Here is a 23,467-nt window from a genome sequence, read left to right as displayed (position 1 = left end):
TGTTGTGAGAGGGTCAACTCCGACACGATCAGCACTATAGACAGATATGTTGTGAGAGGGTCATCTCCGACACGATCAGCACTATAGACAAATATGTTGTGAGAGGGTCATCTCCGACACGATCAGCACTATAGACAAATATGTTGTGAGAGGGTCGACTCCGACACGATCAGCACTATAGACAGATATGTTGTGGGACGGTCAACTCTGACACGATAAGCGCTACAGACAGATATGTTGTGGGACGGTCAACTCTGGCACGAAAAGCACTATAGAGAGATATGTTGTGGGATAGTCAACTCTGACACGACCAGCACTATAGACAGATATGTTGTGAGAGGGTCAACTCTGACACGACCAGCACTATAGACAGATATGTTGTGTGAGGGTCAACTCCGACACGATCAGCACTATAGACAGATATGTTGCGAGAAGTCAGTTCTACACTGTATCGTGCAGCATCAAGTCGATGTTTAATAGAGAGTCAGATCTACATTATATGGTACACCATCAAGTCGATGTTTAATAGACAGTCAGATCTACATTGTATGGTACAGCATCAAGTCGATGTTTAATAGACAATCAGATCTACATTGCATGGCGCAGCTCCAAATTGATGTTTAATAGACAGTCAGATCTATATTATATGGTACAGCATCAAGTCGATGTTTAATAGACAGTCAGATCTACATTGCATGGTACAGCATCAAGTCAATGTTGAATAGACAGTCAGATCTACATTGTGTGATACAGCATCAAGTCGATGTTTAATAGACATTCAGATGTACATTGTATGGTGCAGCTCCAAGTTGATGTTTAATAGACAGTCAGATATATATTATATGGTACAGCTTCAAGTCGATGTTTAATAAACAGTCAGATGTATATTGTATGGTACGGCATCAAGTCGATGTTTAATAGACAGTCATATCTACATTATATGGTACAGCATCAAGTGGATGTTCAATAGACAGTCAGATCTACATTGCATGGTACATTATCAAGTCGATGCTTAATACACAGTCAGATCTAAATAGTATGATACAGCATCAAGTCGATGTTTAACAGACAGTCAGATCTACATTGTGTGATACAGCATCAAGTCGATGTTTAATAGACATTCAGATCTACATTGTGTAATACAGCACCAAGTCGATGTTTAATAGACAGCCAGATCTACATTGTGTGATACAGCATCAAGTAGATGTTTAATAGACAGCAATATCTATATTGTAAGGTACAGCTTCAAGTCGATGTTTAATAGACAGTCAGATCTACATTGCATGGTACAGCTACAAGTTGATGCTTAATTAGACAGCAATATCTATATTGTAAGGTACAGCTTCAAGTTGATGTTCAATAGACAGTGAGATCTACATTGCATGGTACAGCATCAAGTCTATGTTTAATAGAAAGTCAGATCTACATTGCATGGCACGGCATCAAATCGATGTTTAATAGACATTCAGATGTACATTGTATAGTGCAGCTCCAAGTTGATGTTTAATAGACAGTCAGATATATATTATATGGCACAGCTTCAAGTCGATGTTTAATAAACAGTCAGATGTATATTGTATGGTACGGCATCAAGTCGATGTTTAATAGACAGTCATATCTACATTATATGGTACAGCATCAAGTGGATGTTCAATAGACAGTCAGATCTACATTGCATGGTAAATCATCAAGTCGATGCTTAATAGACAGTCAGATCTAAATTGTATGATACAGCATCAAGTAGATGTTTAATAGACAGTCAGATCTACTTTGCATGGTACAGCATCAAGTCGATGTTTAATAGACAGTCAGATCTAACTTGTATGATACAGCATCAAGTCGATGTTTAATATACAGTCAGATCTACATAGCATGGTACAGCATCAAGTCAATGTTTAATAGAGAGTCAGATCTACATTGCATGGTACAGCTTCAAGTCGATGTTTAATAGACAGTCAGATCTACATTGTATGGTACAGCTTCAAGTCGATGTTTAATAGACAGTCAGATCTACACTGTATGGTACAGCTTCAAGTCGATGTTTAATAGACAGTCAGATCTACATTGCATGGTACAGCATCAAGTCGATGTTTAATAGACAGTCAGATCTACCTTGTATGATACAGCATCAAGTCGATGTTTAATATACAGTCAGATCTACATAGCATGGTACAGCATCAAGTCAATGTTTAATAGAGAGTCAGATCTACATTGCATGGTACAGCTTCAAGTCGATGTTTAATAGACAGTCAGATCTACATTGTATGGTACAGCTTCAAGTCGATGTTTAATAGACAGTCAGATCTACATTGTATGGTACAGCTTCAAGTCGATGTTTAATAGACAGTCAGATCTACATTGCATGGCACAGCATCAAGTCGATGTTTAAAAGACAGTCAGATCTACATTGCATGGCACAGCTTCAAGTCGATGTTTAATAGACAGTCAGATCTACATTGCATGGTACAGCATCACGTCGATGTTTAATATACAGTCAGATCTACATTGTATGGTACAGGTTCAAGTCGATGTTTTAAAGACAGTCAGATCTACATTGCATGGCACAGCTTCAAGTCGATGTTTAATAGACAGTCAGATCTACATTGCATGGTACAGTATCAAGTCGATGTTCAATAGACAGTCAGATCTACATTGTATGGTACAGTATCAAGTCGATGTTCAATAGACAGTCAGATCTACATTGTATGGTACAGTATCAAGTCGATGTTCAATAGACAGTCAGATCTACATTGCATGGCACAGTATCAAGTCGATGTTTAATAGACAGTCAGATCTACATTGTATGGCACAGCATCAAGTCGATGTTCAATAGACTGTCAGATCTATTTTGTATGGCACAGTATCAAGTCGATGTTCAATAGACAGTGAGATCTACATTGCATGGTACAGCATCAAGTCTATGTTTAATAGAAAGTCAGATCTACATTGCATGGTACGGCATCAAATCGATGTTTAATAGATATTCAGATGTACATTGTATAGTGCAGCTCCAAGTTGATGTTTAATAGACAGTCAGATATATATTATATGGTACAGCTTCAAGTCGATGTTTAATAAACAGTCAGATGTATATTGTATGGTACGGCATCAAGTCGATGTTTAATAGACAGTCATATCTACATTATATGGTACAGCATCAAGTAGATGTTCAATAGACAGTCAGATCTACATTGCATGGTAAATCATCAAGTCGATGCTTAATAGACAGTCAGATCTAAATTGTATGATACAGCATCAAGTCGATGTTTAATATACAGTCAGATCTACATAGCATGGTACAGCATCAAGTCAATGTTTAATAGAGATTCAGATCTACATTGCATGGTACAGCTTCAAGTCGATGTTTAATAGACAGTCAGATCTACATTGTATGGTACAGCTTCAAGTCGATGTTTAATAGACAGTCAGATCTACACTGTATGGTACAGCTTCAAGTCGATGTTTAATAGACAGTCAGATCTACATTGCATGGTACAGCATCAAGTCGATGTTTAATAGACAGTCAGATCTAACTTGTATGATACAGCATCAAGTCGATGTTTAATATACAGTCAGATCTACATAGCATGGTACAGCATCAAGTCAATGTTTAATAGAGAGTCAGATCTACATTGCATGGTACAGCTTCAAGTCGATGTTTAATAGACAGTCAGATCTACATTGTATGGTACAGCTTCAAGTCGATGTTTAATAGACAGTCAGATCTACATTGTATGGTACAGCTTCAAGTCGATGTTTAAAAGACAGTCAGATCTACATTGCATGGCACAGCTTCAAGTCGACGTTTAATAGACAGTCAGATCTACATTGCATGGTACAGCATCACGTCGATGTTTAATATACAGTCAGATCTACATTGTATGGTACAGGTTCAAGTCGATGTTTTAAAGACAGTCAGATCTACATTGCATGGCACAGCTTCAAGTCGATGTTTAATAGACAGTCAGATCTACATTGCATGGTACAGTATCAAGTCGATGTTCAATAGACAGTCAGATCTACATTGCATGGCACAGTATCAAGTCGATGTTTAATAGACAGTCAGATCTACATTGTATGGCACAGCATCAAGTCGATGTTCAATAGACTGTCAGATCTATTTTGTATGGCACAGTATCAAGTCGATGTTCAATAGACAGTCAGATCTACATTGTATGGCACAGCATCAAGTCGATGTTTAATAGACAGTCAGATCTACATTGTATGGCACAGCATCAAGTCGATGATTAATAGACAGTCAGATCTGCATTGCATGGTACAGCATCAAGTCGATGTTTAATAGACAGTCAGATCTGCATTGCATGGTACAGCATCAAGTCGATGTTTAATAGACAGTCAGATCTACATTGCATGGTACAGCATCAAGTCGATGTTTAATAGACAGTCAGATCTGCATTGTATGGCACAGCATCAAGTCGATGTTTAATAGACAGTCAGATCTGCATTGTATGGCACAGCATCAAGTCGATGTTTAATAGACAGTCAGATCTACATTGTATGGCACAGCATCAAGTCGATGTTTAATAGACAGATCTACATTGTATGGCACAGCATCAAGTCGATGTTTAATAGACAGTCAGATCTACATTGTATGGTACAGCATCAAGTCGATGTTTAATAGACAGTCAGATCTGCATTGCATGGTACAGCATCAAGTCGATGTTTAATAGACAGTCAGATCTACATTGCATGGTACAGCATCAAGTCGATGTTTAATAGACAGTCTACATCTACATTGTCGATGGTACAGTCTTCAATTGTATGGTACGATTCAAGTCGATGTTTAATAGACAGTCAGGTCTACATTGTATGGTACAGCATCAAGTCGATGTTTAATAGACAGTCAGATCTGCATTGTATGGCACAGCATCAAGTCGATGTTTAATAGACAGTCAGATCTACATTGTATGGCACAGCATCAAGTCGATGTTTAATAGACAGATCTACATTGTATGGTACAGCATCAAGTCGATGTTCAATAGACAGTCAGATCTACATTGTATGGCACAGCATCAAGTCGATGTTCAATAGACAGTCAGATCTACATTGTCTTAGGGCTGGCTGTAGCTCAGTGATAACATGCTCGGCTGATGCGTGGTCGGTCTAGGATCTATCCCTGTCGGTGGACCCATTCGGCTATACTTCGTTGCAGCCATTGCACCACGACTGGTATATCAAAGGTTGTGGTATGTGTTGTCTGTGGAATGGTGTATATAGAATATGTCTTGGTATTAATGAAAATAGTTTTTGCGTGTTTCCTCTCTAAGACGATATGTCAAAATTAAAAAAATTCTGACATCCAATAACCTATGATTGATAAATCAATGTGCTCTAGTTCTGTCGTTAAAGAAAACAAACTTTACTTTAAATTGTATACAAACACGTTTCCGGTGTCTATTTTGGTTGTTTTCACCCTCATACAAATGATGGATGAAGCATTTTAAAAATTGAAGTCATTCCAATTTAACACGGCAGACAACGAATGGAATGAAATTGGAACAATGTCACGAGAACCAGTAAGGGCACAACTATACGTTTCCCCAACTAATGATAAATATGATGAATGATAACTGCAAAGCTTTAAGATGACAAACAGTTTAAAATACAAGCTGATTGGCACCTGATATACTGACCTTTGTTTAACACCCAATAGCAGAGGTGTATTTTCTGCTAGGCTGTCATTATGCATTAATTCAATCAGTCATCTAACGTACTTAAATAGTGAAACTATATTGAACCGAACTTTGTTACTGAACAATTCAGTTCGATCCCACCTCCTTCCCAATCCCACTTTTGTCTAGAATGAAATTGAGTACGTGAATAGTGAGTCTTGTTATAGCGAATATACTTAGCACTTCTCATTTTTTATTTAATTAAAAAAAAAACATCAATTAAAAAAATAAATATATATATATATAAATGAAATATTTTAACATTGTAAGTTTTAAAGTATGTGTCCATTATAATCTACTATCACAGAATTGAATACTAAATAGAAGAGTTCTCAAGGCTGATTGCCCCCCCCCCCCCCCCCCCCCACCCATCTATCCACCCACACCGGTTAATCGGATTGTACTACAGGTTTTATATTTGTCCTTCTGTCTGTCTATTGGTTTTCCTGGCATCCCCTCTCCAAATGCCTCTAGATATTGATCTAACTTTTTGTGTATAGCTTTATTATGTTCTGTTACACATCAAGTTTGAATTTCATGCCGAATTACACATTTGTCACCAAGGTATGGACCTTGAACTTAGGAGAGATACACATTTGTTTTACAGACTTTTGTAATGCCTGAAGATATATAAATATTGCGATGAAATTTAGTTTATAGATTTATCGTATACTGTTACAGATGCAGCTTGACATTGATTTACCTATTTTTCAGAGAGTTATGGCCCTCAACTTAGGAGATACGAAAATGTGTTGGGCACGGTAGGGGACATGCATTGCTTTGGTAGTACTCTCAGAATAAATGCTTCTATAATGAGGTGACCTTTTGTTGTCGTTGATTTGACCAGTTCATAGTCCCATAAAATCATCTGCCCAGGACAGTTTCTTTTCTCTCTATTTTGTAAGTTTTTAATTGTTTATTTATTTATTATCATTAATAGTAGTAGTAGTAGTAGTAGTAGTAGTAGTAGTAGTAGTAGTAGTAGTAGTAGTAGTAATTCCTTTGGTGGGAGGGGTGGTTACCAAAAGTGTATAAATGAGGTATTTTGATCAATAACAGGAAAGTGGTGATCGGTCCCGAGTGATAATGATGCAGTACAGCTCTAAATACATCACCGACCGAGACACCAAGCTGACGGTCACGTGTTCAGGTGGAGCAGGAACAGTTAACGTCACGGCGGCCTTCATAAGCCAAGATGGGTGAGTGACGTAATACGCATAGGCGTACGGGCGTCAATTTTTTAAATAGAGGGTGGAATTGATTTTTGCCCCGAAGTAAACGAAAATGACCGAAATGGATAAACATATTTATTTATATTAGAAGTACTTCCAAACGTGTGTATATGGTTACACAGTGGTGTCGTAGGAAGCGCGCGTGTGTGTGTGTGTGTGTATGTGTTTTGTATTCCACTTGTGTATGTCCTGCTAGAAATCCGTTTTCCAGCAGGAAATGCACATTTGCAATACAAAATAATAATAATAATAATAATAATAATAATAATAAAAAAATAATAATAATAAAATAAATAATTTAAACAACAACAAAACAAAAAAATCCCAACAACAAGCACATATATGTGAGTTTGTACATTGATGTGTTACAGAAACAACAAGGAACAGGCTATCAGCGGCACTAATCCGATTGACATCGCATCTGACGCTGTGGACTTTGTGATCAAGCTGAAGGATGATTCTGTTGTAAACAACGCCACTGTGGTGTCTCTAAATGATCAGCTCACCTTCCAGTTTGACGTAAACGGAGAAAAAGCGCCAGGTTTGTTAAAGAGATAGACCCACGTTTTAAAACTACGGCGTATTTCTCATTATTATAGTCTTTTTGTGGTCATTCATATCAGACATTAATTATATTTTATTGTTTAGAATATCCATTTCCGATCCTTCGAAGTGTCTCTTGTCATCCTGGTATTTGCAATGACACGAACTACATTTGAATAATCCCCAAATTGCACGTACCTCTGAGAAATAACGGTTTTGGGGACGAGCTCTAGTCCATTTTCGAAGTTAATCCATACCTGTGACGTCACACTATTGTTTAAGGGACGGGCGTCCATGTTTTAAAGGGATGGTTAGGTTGATTTTTGCCCCGATGTAAACGAAATTCCCGAAATGAATAACACTATTTATTTATATCAGAGGTAACAAAACAAACCACTGGCGTAGGAAGCGGGTGTCTGTCTGTCTGTCTGTCTGTCTGTCTGTCTGTCTCTCTCTCTCTCTCTCTCTCTCTCTCTCTCTCTCTCTCTCTCTCTCTCTCTCTCTCTCTCTCTCTCTCTCTCTCTCTCTCTCTGTGTATGTGTGCGTGTGTGTGTGTGTGTGTGTGTGTGTGTGTGTGTGTTGTATTCCTTTTTTCTTTTATTTCCTGCTAGAAATCAGTGTTCCACCCCCATCAGAGTTTCCAGCAGGAAATACAAAAAATAGTAACAATAATAATAATAATAATAATAATAATAATAATAATAAATCAATAAATAATTCCCCCCCACCCAAAAAAAAAAAAAAAAACACAAAAAAAAAAAAAACACACACAAAAAACCCCACAAGAAACAAACAAACAAAACAACAAAACAACAAAAAAAACCACCAAAAAACCCAAAACAAAACAAAACCCCACAAAAACCCCATCCAACAACAGCAAGCATATATATATGAGTTTGTTACATAAACACCAAGGAACAGTCTATTCGCGGCACTAGTCCGGATGACCTCGCATCTGACGTTGTAAACATTGTGATCAAGCTGAAGGATGATTATGTTTTATCCAGTTCAACCGTGGTGTCTCTAAATGATCAGCTCACCTTCCAATTTAATGTAAACAGAGAAAACGTGCCAGGTTTGTTAAAGTGACCGAGCCAAGTTCGTAAACTACGGCGTATTTCGGTGATCATTGAAATGAGACATTAATTATAGTTTATTGTTTAGAATACCCATTTCCGTACATGGGGGAGCTAATAATGAAACCGATTGTTAGGCTAAAACCCTTGCACACCAGTGGTGGAGCTGTAGTTCCGAAGAAAAGGTGGTGGAAGAAATTATTCAAAGTGTATATTACCCTCTACAAGTTTGATGGTGACGATGATGGAACTGTTTGATGATGATGATGATGGAACTGTTTGATGGTAACGATGATGGAACTGTTTGATGGTGGTGATGATGGAACTGTTTGATGGTGACGATGATTGAACTGTTTAATGATGACGATGATGGAACTGTTTGATGGTGACGATGATGGAACTGTTTGATGGTGGTGATGATGGAACTGTTTGATGGTGGTGATGATGGAACTGTTTGATGGTGACGATGATGGAACTGTTTGATGGTGACGATGATGGAACTGTCTGATGGTGCTGATGATGGAACTGTTTGATGGTGACGATGATGGAACTGTCTGATGGTGACGATGATGGAACTGTTTGATGGTGGTAATGATGGAACTGTTTGATGGTGGTGATGATGAAACTGTTTGATGGTGACGATGATGGAACTGTTTGATGGTGACGATGATGGAACTGTTTGATGATGACGATGATGGAACTGTTTGACGATGACGATGATGGAACTGTTTGATGGTGGTGATGATGGAACTGTTTGATGGTGACGATGATGGAACTGTTTGATGGTGACGATGATGGAACTGTTTGATGGTGACGATGATGGAACTGTTTGATGGTGGCGATGATGGAACTGTTTGATGGTGCTGATGATGGAACTGTTTGATGGTGACGATGATGGAACTGTCTGATGGTGACGATGATGGAACTGTTTGATTGTGGTGATGATGGAACTGTTTGATGGTGGTGATGATGGAACTGTTTGATGGTGACGATGATGGAACTGTTTGATGGTGACGATGATGGAACTGTTTGATGGTGGTGATGATGGAACTGTTTGATGGTGGTGATAATGGAACTGTTTGATGGTGACGATGATGGAACTGTTTGATGGTGACGATGGTGGAACTGTTTGATGATGACGATGATGGAACTGTTTGATGATGACGATGATGGAACTGTTTGATGATGACGATGATGGAACTGTTTGATGGTGACGATGATGGAACTGTTTGATGGTGACGATGATGGAACTGTTTGATGGTGGTGATGATGGAACTGTTTGATGATGATGATGGAACTGTTTGATGATGCTGCCACACCAAATGTATATTGTAAGACACCCTGGGAATTCAATATATGTGAACACAAATCTTGTTTGGTACGATCTATCTCGTCAGCAAATGGATATTTTATGTATTGCCTATGTCGTGCTGCAATAGCCAATGCAGTGCGCTATATTGCACGGTTTGCACTTGTTTTGCTCACTGAAGACAAATATGCACAAACAAACTGAAATCAACATGTTGCAAGAAACCTCAATGTCAATAGTATTTGATGCGTGGTTGTAATGCTATGGCATCTTTTTAGAAGTTATAAAAGCATCACAGAACATTATTGTCAAAATATGCACACTTTCCACTGAAGAATGGAATCGTTCCAAGAATTCAAATTCACTGTTTGCGTCAACTGGGTGACACTGTACCCTAATATCACGCACTACATTAATGACATGGCGTCAAATGGGTCACACTGTACCCTAATATCACGCATTACATTTTAATGACATGGCGTCAAATGGGTCACACTGTACCCTAATATCACACGCTACGTTAATAATATGGTGTCAAATGGGTCACACTGTACCCTAATATCACACACTACATTAACGACATAACACTGTACCCTAATATCACACGCTACGTTAATAATATGGTGTCAAATGGGTCACATTGTACCCTAATATCACACACTGCATTAATGACATGGCACTGTACCCTAATATCACACGCTACGTTAATAATATGGTGTCAGATGGGTCACATTGTACTCTAATATCACGCACTACATTAATGACATGGCACTGTACCCTAATAACACACGCTACGTTAATAATATGGTGTCAAATGGGTCACACTGTACCCTAATATCACACACTGCATTAATGACATGGCACTGTACCCTAATAACACACGCTACGTTAATAATATGGTGTCAAATGGGTCACACTGTACCCTAATATCACACACTGCATTAATGACATGGCACTGTACCCTAATAACACACGCTACGTTAATAATATGGTGTCAAATGGGTCACACTGTACCCTAATATCACACACTGCATTAATGACATGGCACTGTACCCTAATAACACACGCTACGTTAATAATATGGTGTCAAATGGGTCACACTGTACCCTAATATCACACACTGCATTAATGACATGGCACTGTACCCTAATAACACACGCTACGTTAATAATATGGTGTCAAATGGGTCACACTGTACTCTAATAACACACGCTACGTTAATAATATGGTGTCAAATGGGTCACACTGTACTCTAATATCACACACTGCATTAATGACATGGCACTGTACCCTAATAACACACGCTACGTTAATAATATGGCGTCAAATGGGTCACACTGTACCCTAATAACACACGCTACGTTAATAATATGGCGTCAAATGGGTCACACTGTACCCTAATAACACACGCTACGTTAATAATATGGTGTCAAATGGGTCACACTGTACTCTAATATCACACACTGCATTAATGACATGGCACTGTACCCTAATAACACACGCTACGTTAATAATATGGCGTCAAATGGGTGACACTGTACCCTAATATCACGCACTACATTTTAATGACATGGCGTCAAATGGGTCACATTGTACCCTAATATCACACGCTACGTTAATAATATGGTGTCAAATGGGTCACACTGTACCCTAATAACACACGCTACGTTAATAATATGGTGTCAAATGGGTCACACTGTACCCTAATATCACACACTACATTAATGACATGGCGTCAAATGGGTCACATTGTACCCTAATATCACACGCTACGTTAATAATATGGTGTCAAATGGGTCACACTGTACCCTAATATCACACACTGCATTAATGACATGGCACTGTACCCTAATAACACACGCTACGTTAATAATATGGTGTCAAATGGGTCACATTGTACTCTAATATCACACACTGCATTAATGACATGGCACTGTACCCTAATAACACACGCTACGTTAATAATATGGTGTCAAATGGGTCACACTGTACCCTAATATCACACACTACATTAATGACATGGCACTGTACCCTAATAACACACGCTACGTTAATAATATGGTGTCAAATGGGTCACACTGTACTCTAATATCACACACTGCATTAATGACATGGCACTGTACCCTAATAACACACGCTACGTTAATAATATGGCGTCAAATGGGTCACACTGTACCCTAATATCACACACTACATTAATGACATGGCACTGTACCCTAATAACACACGCTACGTTAATAATATGGCGTCAAATGGGTCACACTGTACCCTAATAACACACACTACATTAATGACATGGCACTGTACCCTAATAACACACGCTACGTTAATAATATGGCGTCAAATGGGTCACACTGTACCCTAATAACACACGCTACGTTAATAATATGGTGTCAAATGGGTCACATTGTACCCTAATAACACACGCTACGTTAATAATATGGCGTCAAATGGGTCACACTGTACCCTAATATCACGCACTACATTTTAATGACATGGCGTCAAATGGGTCACATTGTACCCTAATATCACACGCTACGTTAATAATATGGTGTCAAATGGGTCACACTGTACCCTAATATCACACACTACATTAATGACATGGCGTCAAATGGGTCACATTGTACCCTAATATCACACGCTACGTTAATAATATGGTGTCAAATGGGTCACACTGTACCCTAATATCACACACTGCATTAATGACATGGCACTGTACCCTAATAACACACGCTACGTTAATAATATGGTGTCAAATGGGTCACATTGTACTCTAGTATCACACACTGCATTAATGACATGGCACTGTACCCTAATAACACACGCTACGTTAATAATATGGTGTCAAATGGGTCACACTGTACCCTAATATCACACACTACATTAATGACATGGCACTGTACCCTAATAACACACGCTACGTTAATAATATGGTGTCAAATGGGTCACACTGTACTCTAATATCACACACTGCATTAATGACATGGCACTGTACCCTAATAACACACGCTACGTTAATAATATGGCGTCAAATGGGTCACACTGTACCCTAATATCACACACTACATTAATGACATGGCACTGTACCCTAATAACACACGCTACGTTAATAATATGGTGTCAAATGGGTCACACTGTACCCTAATAACACACGCTACGTTAATAATATGGCGTCAAATGGGTCACACTGTACCCTAATAACACACGCTACGTTAATAATATGGTGTCAAATGGGTCACATTGTACCCTAATAACACACGCTACGTTAATAATATGGCGTCAAATGGGTCACACTGTACCCTAATAACACACGCTACGTTAATAATATGGCGTCAAATGGGTCACACTGTACCCTAATACCACACACTGCATTAATGACATGGCACTGTACCCTAATAACACACGCTACGTTAATAATATGGCGTCAAATGGGTCACACTGTACCCTAATAACACACGCTACGTTAATAATATGGTGTCAAATGGGTCACATTGTACCCTAATAACACACGCTACGTTAATAATATGGCGTCAAATGGGTCACATTGTACCCTAATAACACACGCTACGTTAATAATATGGCGTCAAATGGGTCACACTGTACCCTAATAACACACGCTACGTTAATAATATGGCGTCAAATGGGTCACACTGTACCCTAATAACACACGCTACGTTAATAATATGGCGTCAAATGGGTCACATTGTACCCTAATATCACGCACTACATTAACGACATAACACTGTACCCTAATAACACTCACTCTTTTAATGGTATTGTAATTGTTTTGCATGACTTCAATATCGTCACTGACTGTCACTGACTGTCACTCTAGGGGCTATCTTAATACGGTGTGTCTTTCCACAAAGCACTACACCTTGTAGTAACAAAACCAGCATCATAGACACATCGACATAAGCAGGCTGATTAAACAGTTTTAATGTAGTAACACAACATCATAGACACGTCGACATAAGAAGGCTGATTAAACAGTTTTAATGTAGTAACACAACATCATAGACACGTCGACATAAGAAGGCTGATTAAACACAGTTTTAATGTAGTTACATCACATCACAGACACGTCGACATAAACAGGCTGATTAAATATAGTTTTAATGTAGTAACACCACATCATAGACACATTGAGATAAGCAGGCCGATTAAACACAATTTTAATGCAGTAACACCACATCATAGACACATTGACATAAGCAGGCTGATTAAATATAGTTTTAATGTAGTAACACCACATCACAGACACGTCGACATAAGCGGGCTGATTAAACACAGTTTTAATGTAGTAACACCACATCATAAACACGTCGACATAAGCGGGCTGGTGAAACACAATTTTAATGTAGTAACACCACATTATAAACACATCGACATAAGCGGGCTGATTAAACACAGTTTTAGTGTAGTAACACCACATCATAGACACGTCGACATAAGCGGGCTGATTAAACACAGTTTTAATGTAGTAACACCACATCATACACACGTCGACATAATCGGGCTGATTAAACACAGTTTTAATGTAGTAACACCACATCATAAACACGTCGACATAATCGGGCTGATTAAACACAGTTTTAATGTAGTAACACCACATCATAAACACGTCGACATAAGCGGGCTGATTAAACACAGTTTTAATGTAGTAACACCACATCATAAACACGTCGACATAAGCGGGCTGATTAAACACAGTTTTACTTAGTGTAACATCTAGAGGGTCCTCGTGTACCCTAAGTTACCCACTGGCATTTTGAAGGTACAACTTCCCTTGTTTGCCATTTCCATAACCCGGCAATAAGTGAGAAAATGATCCCTCTTTTGGTGTTTGTGTGCTTGTGTGCGGGGGGGGGGGGGGGGGGGGGGGGGGGGGGGGGGGGGGGTCCGATGAAAATTATCGGGCCAATTATTAGGGGTAGGGGAAGCCAAAATTACTATTACTTTGCAGTCTTTCACCCTAGAAACAGCAACGACCACTCAAAATGTCTGTATGTGTGTCTCTACCTCCCCCTCCCTGTCTGTGTATCGCTCAGTGTATGTGTCTGTGTGCGCGCGCGTATGTGTGTGTGTGTATATGTGTTTGTTGTGTATATCTGAGCTGTGTGTGTGTGGGGTTTTTTTTTTCTTCTCTGTTTTGTATGCATCCCTGTGTATTTGTGTTTGTTGTTGTGCGTGTGTATGGGTTTGTGCATGGGTTTGTGTATGGGTTTGTGGCTGGGGATTGTTTGTATATGTGCGTTGATTTCTGTTGGATGTTTTAGTGTATATTTGTGTGTGTTTGAGTTTCTGCATGCGCGCGCGTGTGTGTGTGTGTGTGTGTATGTTTGTGTGTGTGTGTGTGTGTGTGTGTGTGTGTGTGTGTCTGTGTGTGTGCGTGTGCGCGCATATCTTTGTGTGTTTGACTTGTGTGTAAATATGAAGATGTTTCAGTACCCTTAGTTGTTTGGGATTTTTTTTTTTTTTTACAGGGGGACAAAGTTGCGAATACAGTGTAATCAACGACACAACGATGACCGTTGAACCTGATGTCACACTTTCTGAAACATCTGTGGAAGATTGTAAAAAAGCTTGCAACGCCAATCCCCAGTGCAAATTTTTTACTCACCTGAGAGACTCTTGCATGATACGCTACGTGTCGTCCGAAACGGATTACAATCCGGATGAACAATTCTATGAGAAACATTGTGCTTCTAGTAAGTTTTCACGTAAATCTTGTCCTACATGGAGAGTAGCGACCACTATGACAACGATTGTGGTTCTGGTAATTTTTCACGTAGATTGACGGACGTTGTGTTTATACAGTGAAACTTCTCAAAATCTGACTCCCGTCCTAATCCTAACCCTAACCCTAATCCTAATCCTAATCCTAATCCTAGGGTTAGGGTTAGCCAATCAGTGATCTTTGTTTCGCAAGATATTGAGCTGATATTCTGTGTACTGCTACAGATCGAGCTATCCGTTAGAGGACATGTACTCGATAGCAGAACTCTCAGCTGTATCATATACTGCTATGGATCAAGGGTAACGTTCATAGTGATTTTCTCATTTGTCTCAGAGTTATGGCCCAAAAGTTAAGGAGATCCGAAAAATTGATATGCCTGATAGGGGACATGTATTGCTTTAACAGAACTCTCAAGACGCTTGTTCATTCATTCATTCATTCATTAATTCATTTATTGCATTCATTCATTCATAAATTCATTCATTTGCAGTTGTTTTCGTGCTCACACTTCGGCTATCTAGCTTGTCAGTGAGTTGTTAATGGTTAGTGTGAGAGAAGTCGATGTAGTGGTTAGTGTGAAAGAAGTCGATGTAGTGCTTAGTGTGAGAGAAGTCGATGTAGTGCTTAGTGTGAGAGAAGTCGATGTAGTGGTTAGTGTGAAAGAAGTCGATGTAGTGGTTAGTGTGAGAGAAGTCGATGTAGTGGTTAGTGTGACAGAAGTCGATGTAGTGGTTAGTGTGAGAGAAGTCTATGTAGTGGTTAGTGTGAGAGAAGTCGATGTAGTGGTTAGTGTGATAGAGGTCTATGTAGTGCTTAGTGTGAGAGAAGTCAATGTAGTGGTTAGTGTGGGAGAAGTCGATGTAGTGGTTAGTGTGAGATATGTCGATGTAGTGGTTAGTGTGAGAGAAGTCTATGTAGTGGTTAGTGTGAGAGAAGTCTATATAGTGGTTAGTGTGAGATATGTCGATGTGGTGTTTAGTGTGACAGATGTCGATGTAGTGGTTAGTGTGAGAGAAGTCTATGTAGTGGTTAATGTGAGATATGTCGATGTAGTGGTTAGTGTGAGAGAAGTCTATGTAGTAGTTAGTGTGAGAGAAGTCTATATAGTGGTTAGTGTGAGATATGTCGATGTGGTGTTTAGTGTGAGAGAAGTCGATGTAGTGCTTAGTGTGAGAGAAGTCGATGTAGTGGTTAGTGTGAAAGAAGTCGATGTAGTGGTTAGTGTGAGAGAAGTCGATGTAGTAGTTACTGTGAGAGGAGTCTATATTGTGGTTAGTGTGAGATATGTCGATGTGGTGTTTAGTGTGACAGAAGTCGATGTAGTGGTTAGTGTGAGAGAAGTCTATGTAGTGGTTAGTGTGAGATATGTCGATGTAGTGGTTAGTGTGAGAGAAGTCTATGTAGTAGTTAGTGTGAGAGAAGTCTATATAGTGGTTAGTGTGAGATATGTCGATGTGGTGTTTAGTGTGAGAGAAGTCGATGTAGTGCTTAGTGTGAGAGAAGTCGATGTAGTGGTTAGTGTGAAAGAAGTCGATGTAGTGGTTAGTGTGATAGAGGTCTATGTAGTGCTTAGTGTGAGAGAAGTCAATGTAGTGGTTAGTGTGGGAGAAGTCGATGTAGTGGTTAGTGTGAGATATGTCGATGTAGTGGTTAGTGTGAGAGAAGTCTATGTAGTGGTTAGTGTGAGAGAAGTCTATATAGTGGTTAGTGTGAGATATGTCGATGTGGTGTTTAGTGTGACAGAAGTCGATGTAGTGGTTAGTGTGAGAGAAGTCTATGTAGTGGTTAGTGTGAGATATGTCGATGTAGTGGTTAGTGTGAGAGAAGTCTATGTAGTAGTTAGTGTGAGAGAAGTCTATATAGTGGTTAGTGTGAGATATGTCGATGTGGTGTTTAGTGTGAGAGAAGTCGATGTAGTGCTTAGTGTGAGAGAAGTCGATGTAGTGGTTAGTGTGAAAGAAGTCGATGTAGTGGTTAGTGTGAGAGAAGTCGATGTAGTAGTTAGTGTGAGAGGAGTCTATATTGTGGTTAGTGTGAGATATGTCGATGTGGTGTTTAGTGTGACAGAAGTCGATGTAGTGGTTAGTGTGAGAGAAGTCTATGTAGTGGTTAGTGTGAGATATGTCGATGTAGTGGTTAGTGTGAGAGAAGTCTATGTAGTAGTTAGTGTGAGAGAAGTCTATATAGTGGTTAGTGTGAGATATGTCGATGTGGTGTTTAGTGTGAGAGAAGTCGATGTAGTGCTTAGTGTGAGAGAAGTCGATGTAGTGGTTAGTGTGAAAGAAGTCGATGTAGTGGTTAGTGTGAGAGAAGTCAATGTAGTGGTTAGTGTGGGAGAAGTCGATGTAGTGGTTAGTGTGGAAGAAGTCATTGCAGTGGTTAGTGTGAGAGACGTCGATGTAGTGGTTAGTGAGAGAAATCGATGTAGTGGTTAGCGTGAGAGAAATCTATGTAGTGGTTAGTGTGAGAGAAGTCAATGTAGTGGTTAGTGTGAGAGACGTCGATGTAGTGGTTAGTGTGAGATATGTCGATGTGGTGTTTAGTGTGACAGAAGTCGATGTAGTGGTTAGTGTGAGAGAAGTCTATGTAGTGGTTAGTGTGAGATATGTCGATGTAGTGGTTAGTGTGAGAGAAGTCGATGTAGTGGTTAGTGTGAGAGAAGTCGATGTAGTGGTTAGTGTGAGATAAGTCGATGTAGTGGTTAGTGTGAGAGAAGTCGATGTAGTGGTTAGTGTGAGAGAAGTCGATGTAGTGGTTAGTGTGAGAGAAGTCATTGTAGTGGTTAGTGTGAGAGACGTCGATGTAGTGGTTAGTGAGAGAAATCGATGTAGTGGTTAGTGTGATAGAAGTCTATGTAGTGGTTAGTGTGAGAGAAGTCAATGTAGTGGTTAGTGTGAGAGACGTCGATGTAGTGGTTAGTGTGACAGAAGTCCATGTGGTGCTTAGTGTGGGAGATGTCGATGTAGTGGTTAGTGTGAGATATGTCGATGTGGTGTTTAGTGTGACAGAAGTCGATGTAGTGGTTAGTGTGAGAGACGTCGATGTAGTGGTTAGTGTGACAGAAGTCCATGTGGTGCTTAGTGTGGGAGATGTCGATGTTGTGGTCTTGTACCTACCCATCAGAGTCGTTAAACTTGCTCTGGGTGGGACCCGGTGTGCTCCATTGAGGTGCTTGCATCGCAGGATCAAATAACCTCGGTGGATCCATTCAACTGATTTGTTTTTTCTCGTTCCATCCAGTGCACCACAACTGGTCAGAGGTTGTGGTATGTGCTTTCCTGTCTGTGAGAAGGTCCATATATAAGATCGCTTGCTGCATTAGAAAACATGTAGCAGGTTTCCTTTGATGACTACATGCCACAGTGTGTGTGTTGTGCTTTTCTTTGATCTTTGTGTGTTTGTCTTGTATGCAAATATGAATGTGTTTGAGTATGCTTAGTTGCTTGGGATTTCTTTTTTCATAGGGGGAGAAAGTTGCAAATACATTCAAACCTTAGGAAAAAGGAGCAGCATTGATTTTGATGACATTCTGAACGGCATGAAAGTTGTGGACGATTGTAAGAATGCTTGCAACAACGAGCCACGGTGCAAAGCTATTGACTACATCAAGACGCAGGAGATTTGCACCATGTTCTACACGGACACCCCCAGCTTGAAGGGCATGCCGGTTGTCGAACACTATGACAAAGATTGTGGTTCTGGTAAGTTTTCACGTTAATTGACAGACGTTGTGTTTATACAGTGAAACTTCTCAAAACCGGAATCTCATCCTTCAAAACCGCACTTATTAGTCCCCTACCGGCCCAGTCGGAGGCACTATAGGTTTCATCTCTCGTCCCTCAAAACCGCACTTATTAGTCCCCTACCGGCCCAGTCGGAGGGCACTGTAGGTTTCATCTCCGTCCTTCTGTCTGTCTGTCTGTCTGTCCGTCCGAATGTTTGTTTCGCAATGCATCAAGATATTGAGCTGATATTGTGTGTATAGCTTTAACATATAATGCTACAGATCAAGTTACCCATTTTTGCAGTGTTATAGCCCTTGAAGTTAGAAGATAATCAAATTTGTTCAACGGCCCTTTTTTGTTGTTGTTGCAATACCTCAATATATAGAGATGAAATTTTGTGTATAGCTTTATCACGTACGTTATCAAGTCTGATTTTCATGACTCTTTACTTATTTCTGACAGAGATATGGCGCTTAAACTTTGGAGATACGAACATTTATTTTTCGGATTTAATTGGGTTGTTTTTTGTTTGTTTGGTTGGGGTCTTTTTTTTCTTTTTTGGGGGTTTTTTTTTCTTCTTTTTTTTTTTTTTTTGGGGGGGGGGGTGTGTGTGCAAAACCTCAATATATTGAGATGATGTGTTTATATCATACACATTTCTCAGGACGCTTGTTTAATCTGGCTCTGTTGTGTTTATATCATACACATTTCTCAGGACGATTGTTTAATCTGACTCTGTTGTGTTTATATCATACACATTTCTCAGGACGCTTGTTTAATCTGGCTCTGTTGTGTTTATATCATACACATTTCTCAGGACGCTTGTTTAATCAGGCTCTGTTGTGTTTATATCATACACATTTCTCAGAACGCTTGTTTAATCACACTCTGTTGTGTTTATATCATACACTAGGACAGAACGCTTGAATCTGGCTTAGCTTGTTTATATCATACACATTTCTGGAACTCGCTCTGTTGTGTGTTTATATCATACACATTTCTCAGAATGCTTGAGAACGCTTGTTTAATCTGGCTCTGTGAGACACATTTCTCAGAACGCTTTATATAGTGGTTAGTGTCTCAGAACGCTTGTATCTGGCTCTGTTGTGTTTATATCATACACATTTCTTAGAACGCTTGTTTAATCTGGCTGTGTTTTGTTTATATCATACACATTTCAGAGAAAATCGACGATGTGTGTTTAAGGAGTGGAGATTCATGTAATTTATGTGTAGAGAGTGTCTCATATCTGGCCTATCTGTCTGACAGAAGTCGATGTAGTGGTTAGTGTGAGAGAAGTCGATGTAGTGGTTAGTGTGAGAGAAATCGATGTAGTGGTTAGTGTGAGAGAAGTCGATGTAGTGGTTAGTGTGAGAGAAGTCGATGTAGTGGTTAGTGTGAGAGAAATCGATGTAGTGGTTAGTGTGAGAGAAGTCGATGTAGTGGTTAGTGTGAGAGAAGTCGATGTAGTGGTTAGTGTTAGAGAAGTCGATATAATGGTTAGTGTGGGAGACGTCGATGTGGTGGTTAGTGTGAGAGGAGTCGATGTAGTGGTTAGTGTGAGAGAAGTCGATGTGGTTCTTAGTGAGAGAGAAGTTGATGTAGTGGTTACTGCGAGAGAAGTCGATGTAGTGGTTAATGTGAGAGAAGTCCATGTTGTGCTTAGTGTGAGAGAAGTCGATGTAGTGGTTAGTGTGGGAGAAGTCGATGTGGTGGTTAGTGTGAGAGAAGTCGATGTAGTGGTTAGTGTGAGAGAAATCGATGTGGTGGTTAGTGTGAGAGAAGTCGATGTAGTGGTTAGTGTGAGACAAGTCGATGTAGTGGTTAGTGTAAGAGAAGTCGATGTAGTGGTTAGTGTGAGACAAGTCGATGTAGTGGTTAGTGTGAGAGAAGTCGATGTAGTGGTTAGTGTCAGAGAAGTCGATGTGGTGGTTAGTGTAAGAGAAGTCGATGTAGTGGTTAGTGTGAGAGAAGTGGATGTGGTTCTTAGTGAGAGAGAAGTCGATGTAGTGGTTACTGCGAGAGAAGTCGATGTAGTGGTTAATGTGAGAGAAGTCGATGTTGTGATTAGTGTGGGAGAAGTCGATGTGGTGCTTAGTGTGGGAGAAGTCGACGTAGTGGTTAGTGTGAGAGAAATCGATGTGGTCCTTAGTGAGAGAGAAGTCGATGTAGTGGTGTGAGACAAGTCGATGTAGTGGTTAGTGTAAGAGAAGTCGATGTGGTGGTTAGTGTGATACAAGTCAATATAATGGTTAGTGTGGGAGACGTCGATGTGGTGGTTTGTGTGAGACAAGTCGATGTAGTGGTTAGTGTGAGAGAAGTCGATGCAGTGGTTAATGTGGGAGAAGTCATTGTGGTGGTTAGTGTGGGACAAGTCGATGTAGTGGTTAGTGTGCGACAAGTCGATGTAGTGGTTGCAGTGTGGGACAACGTCGATGTACCAGCCTTATGTGGGGGGGGTGTGGGAGACTGTGCGATGTGTGGTGCTTGTGCAGAAAAGAAGTCGATCTAGTGGTTAGTGTGAGACAAGTCGATGTGTGTGCAGTCTTCCTAAAGACAACGTTTTATGTCCGAGGGCTATTCTGTAGTGTGCAGTCTTCCTAAAGACAACGTCCAATCTACCAGCCTTATGTTAGTGTGTGAGAAAGACAACGTACAATCTACCAGCCTTATGTCCGAGGGCTTCTGTAGTGTGCAGTCTTCCTAAAGACAACGTAGATGTCCGAAGTCGATGTACCAGCCTTATGTCCGAGGGCTATTCTGGTGCAGTCTTCCTAAAGTGTGTCCGAGGGCTTCTGTAGTGTGTAGTCTTCCTAAAGACAACGTACAATCTACCAGCCTGTCTGTAGTGTGTGACAACGTACCATCTACCAGCCTTATGTCCGAGGTCTTCTGTAGTGTGCAGTCTTCCTAAAGACATGTACAAAAAGCCTTATGTCCGATTTTGTAGTTAGTCTTCCTAAAGACAACGTATGTTAGCGAGGTTTCCTGTGCAGTGACAACGTACAATGTCTAAGTGTCAGTCTTCCTAATTACAACGTAAATGTTATGTCCGACTATCGAATGTGCAGTCTTCCTGATTAATTACCAGCCTTATGTCTATGGTGTGCAGTCTTCCTAAAGACAACGTACAATCTACCAGCCTTATGTCCGAGGGCTTCTTAGTGTGTGTGAGACAAGTCGATGTAGTGGTTGTAGTGTGAGAAAACGTCGATGTAGCCTTATGTGAGAGAAGTCATTGTGTGCAGTCTTCCTAAAGACAACGTACAATGTACCAGCCTATGTCCGAGGGCTACTGTAGTGTGCAGTCTTTAAAACAACGTACAATCTACCAGCCTTATGTGAGGAACCGGTAGTGTGCAGTCTTCCTAAAGACAACGTACAATCTGTTATGTCCGAGGGCTTGTTGTGTGCAGTTTCCTAAAGACAACGTACAATCTACCAGCCTTATGTCCATTCAACTGTATTGTGCAGTCTTTTCAGTCTTCCAACCAACCAGTGCACCGCAACTGGTCAGAGGTCGTCTGTAGTATGCAGTCTTCCTGTGACAACGTACAATCTACCAGCCTTATTTACTGCATTAGAAAACATGTGCAGTCAGTCCTAAAGATAACTACAATGTACCAATTACCGAGGGCTTCTGTAGTGTGCAGTCTTCCTAAAGACAACGTACAATCTACCAGCCTTATGTCCGAGGGCTTCTGTAGTGTGCAGTCTTCCTAAAGACAACGTACAATCTACCAGCCTTATGTCCGAGGGCTTCTGTAGTGTGCAGTCTTCCTAAAGACAACGTACAATCTACCAGCCTTATGTCCGAGGGCTATTCTGTAGTGTGCAGTCTTCCTAAAGACAACGTACAATCTACCAGCCTTATGTCCGAGGGCTTCTGTAGTGTGCAGTCTTCCTAAAGACAACGTACAATCTACCAGCCTTATGTCCGAGGGCTCCTGTAGTGTGCAGTCTTCCCAAAAACAACGTACAATCTACCAGCCTTATGTCCGAGGGCTTCTGTAGTGTGCAGTCTTCCTAAAGACAACGTACAATCTACCAGCCTTATGTCCGAGGGCTTCTGTAGTGTGCAGTCTTCCTAAAGACAACGTACAATCTACCAGCCTTATGTCCGAGGGCTTCTGTAGTGTGCAGTCATCC

The 23,467-nt window shown here is 40.2% G+C and overlaps 1 protein-coding gene across 1 annotated transcript in view; it reads left to right on the top strand.

Moving 5' to 3' along the window:
• LOC121386565 (EGF-like domain-containing protein 1) overlaps positions 1-23,467 on the top strand; it is a 344,832-nt gene that overhangs the window by 303,648 nt on the left and 17,717 nt on the right. Inside the window, exons 4-6 of the mRNA XM_041517511.1 lie at positions 6,753-6,892; positions 7,297-7,466; positions 15,340-15,564. Of these exons, the coding sequence (XP_041373445.1) occupies positions 6,753-6,892; positions 7,297-7,466; positions 15,340-15,564 (535 nt within the window). The remainder of the gene's footprint in view (positions 1-6,752; positions 6,893-7,296; positions 7,467-15,339; positions 15,565-23,467) is intronic.

This window comes from Gigantopelta aegis, chromosome 12 (assembly GCF_016097555.1).
Source record: "Gigantopelta aegis isolate Gae_Host chromosome 12, Gae_host_genome, whole genome shotgun sequence".
NCBI classification, from domain to species: Eukaryota; Metazoa; Mollusca; class Gastropoda; order Neomphalida; family Peltospiridae; genus Gigantopelta; species Gigantopelta aegis.
This window is presented reverse-complemented; position numbering and strand designations above follow the sequence as displayed.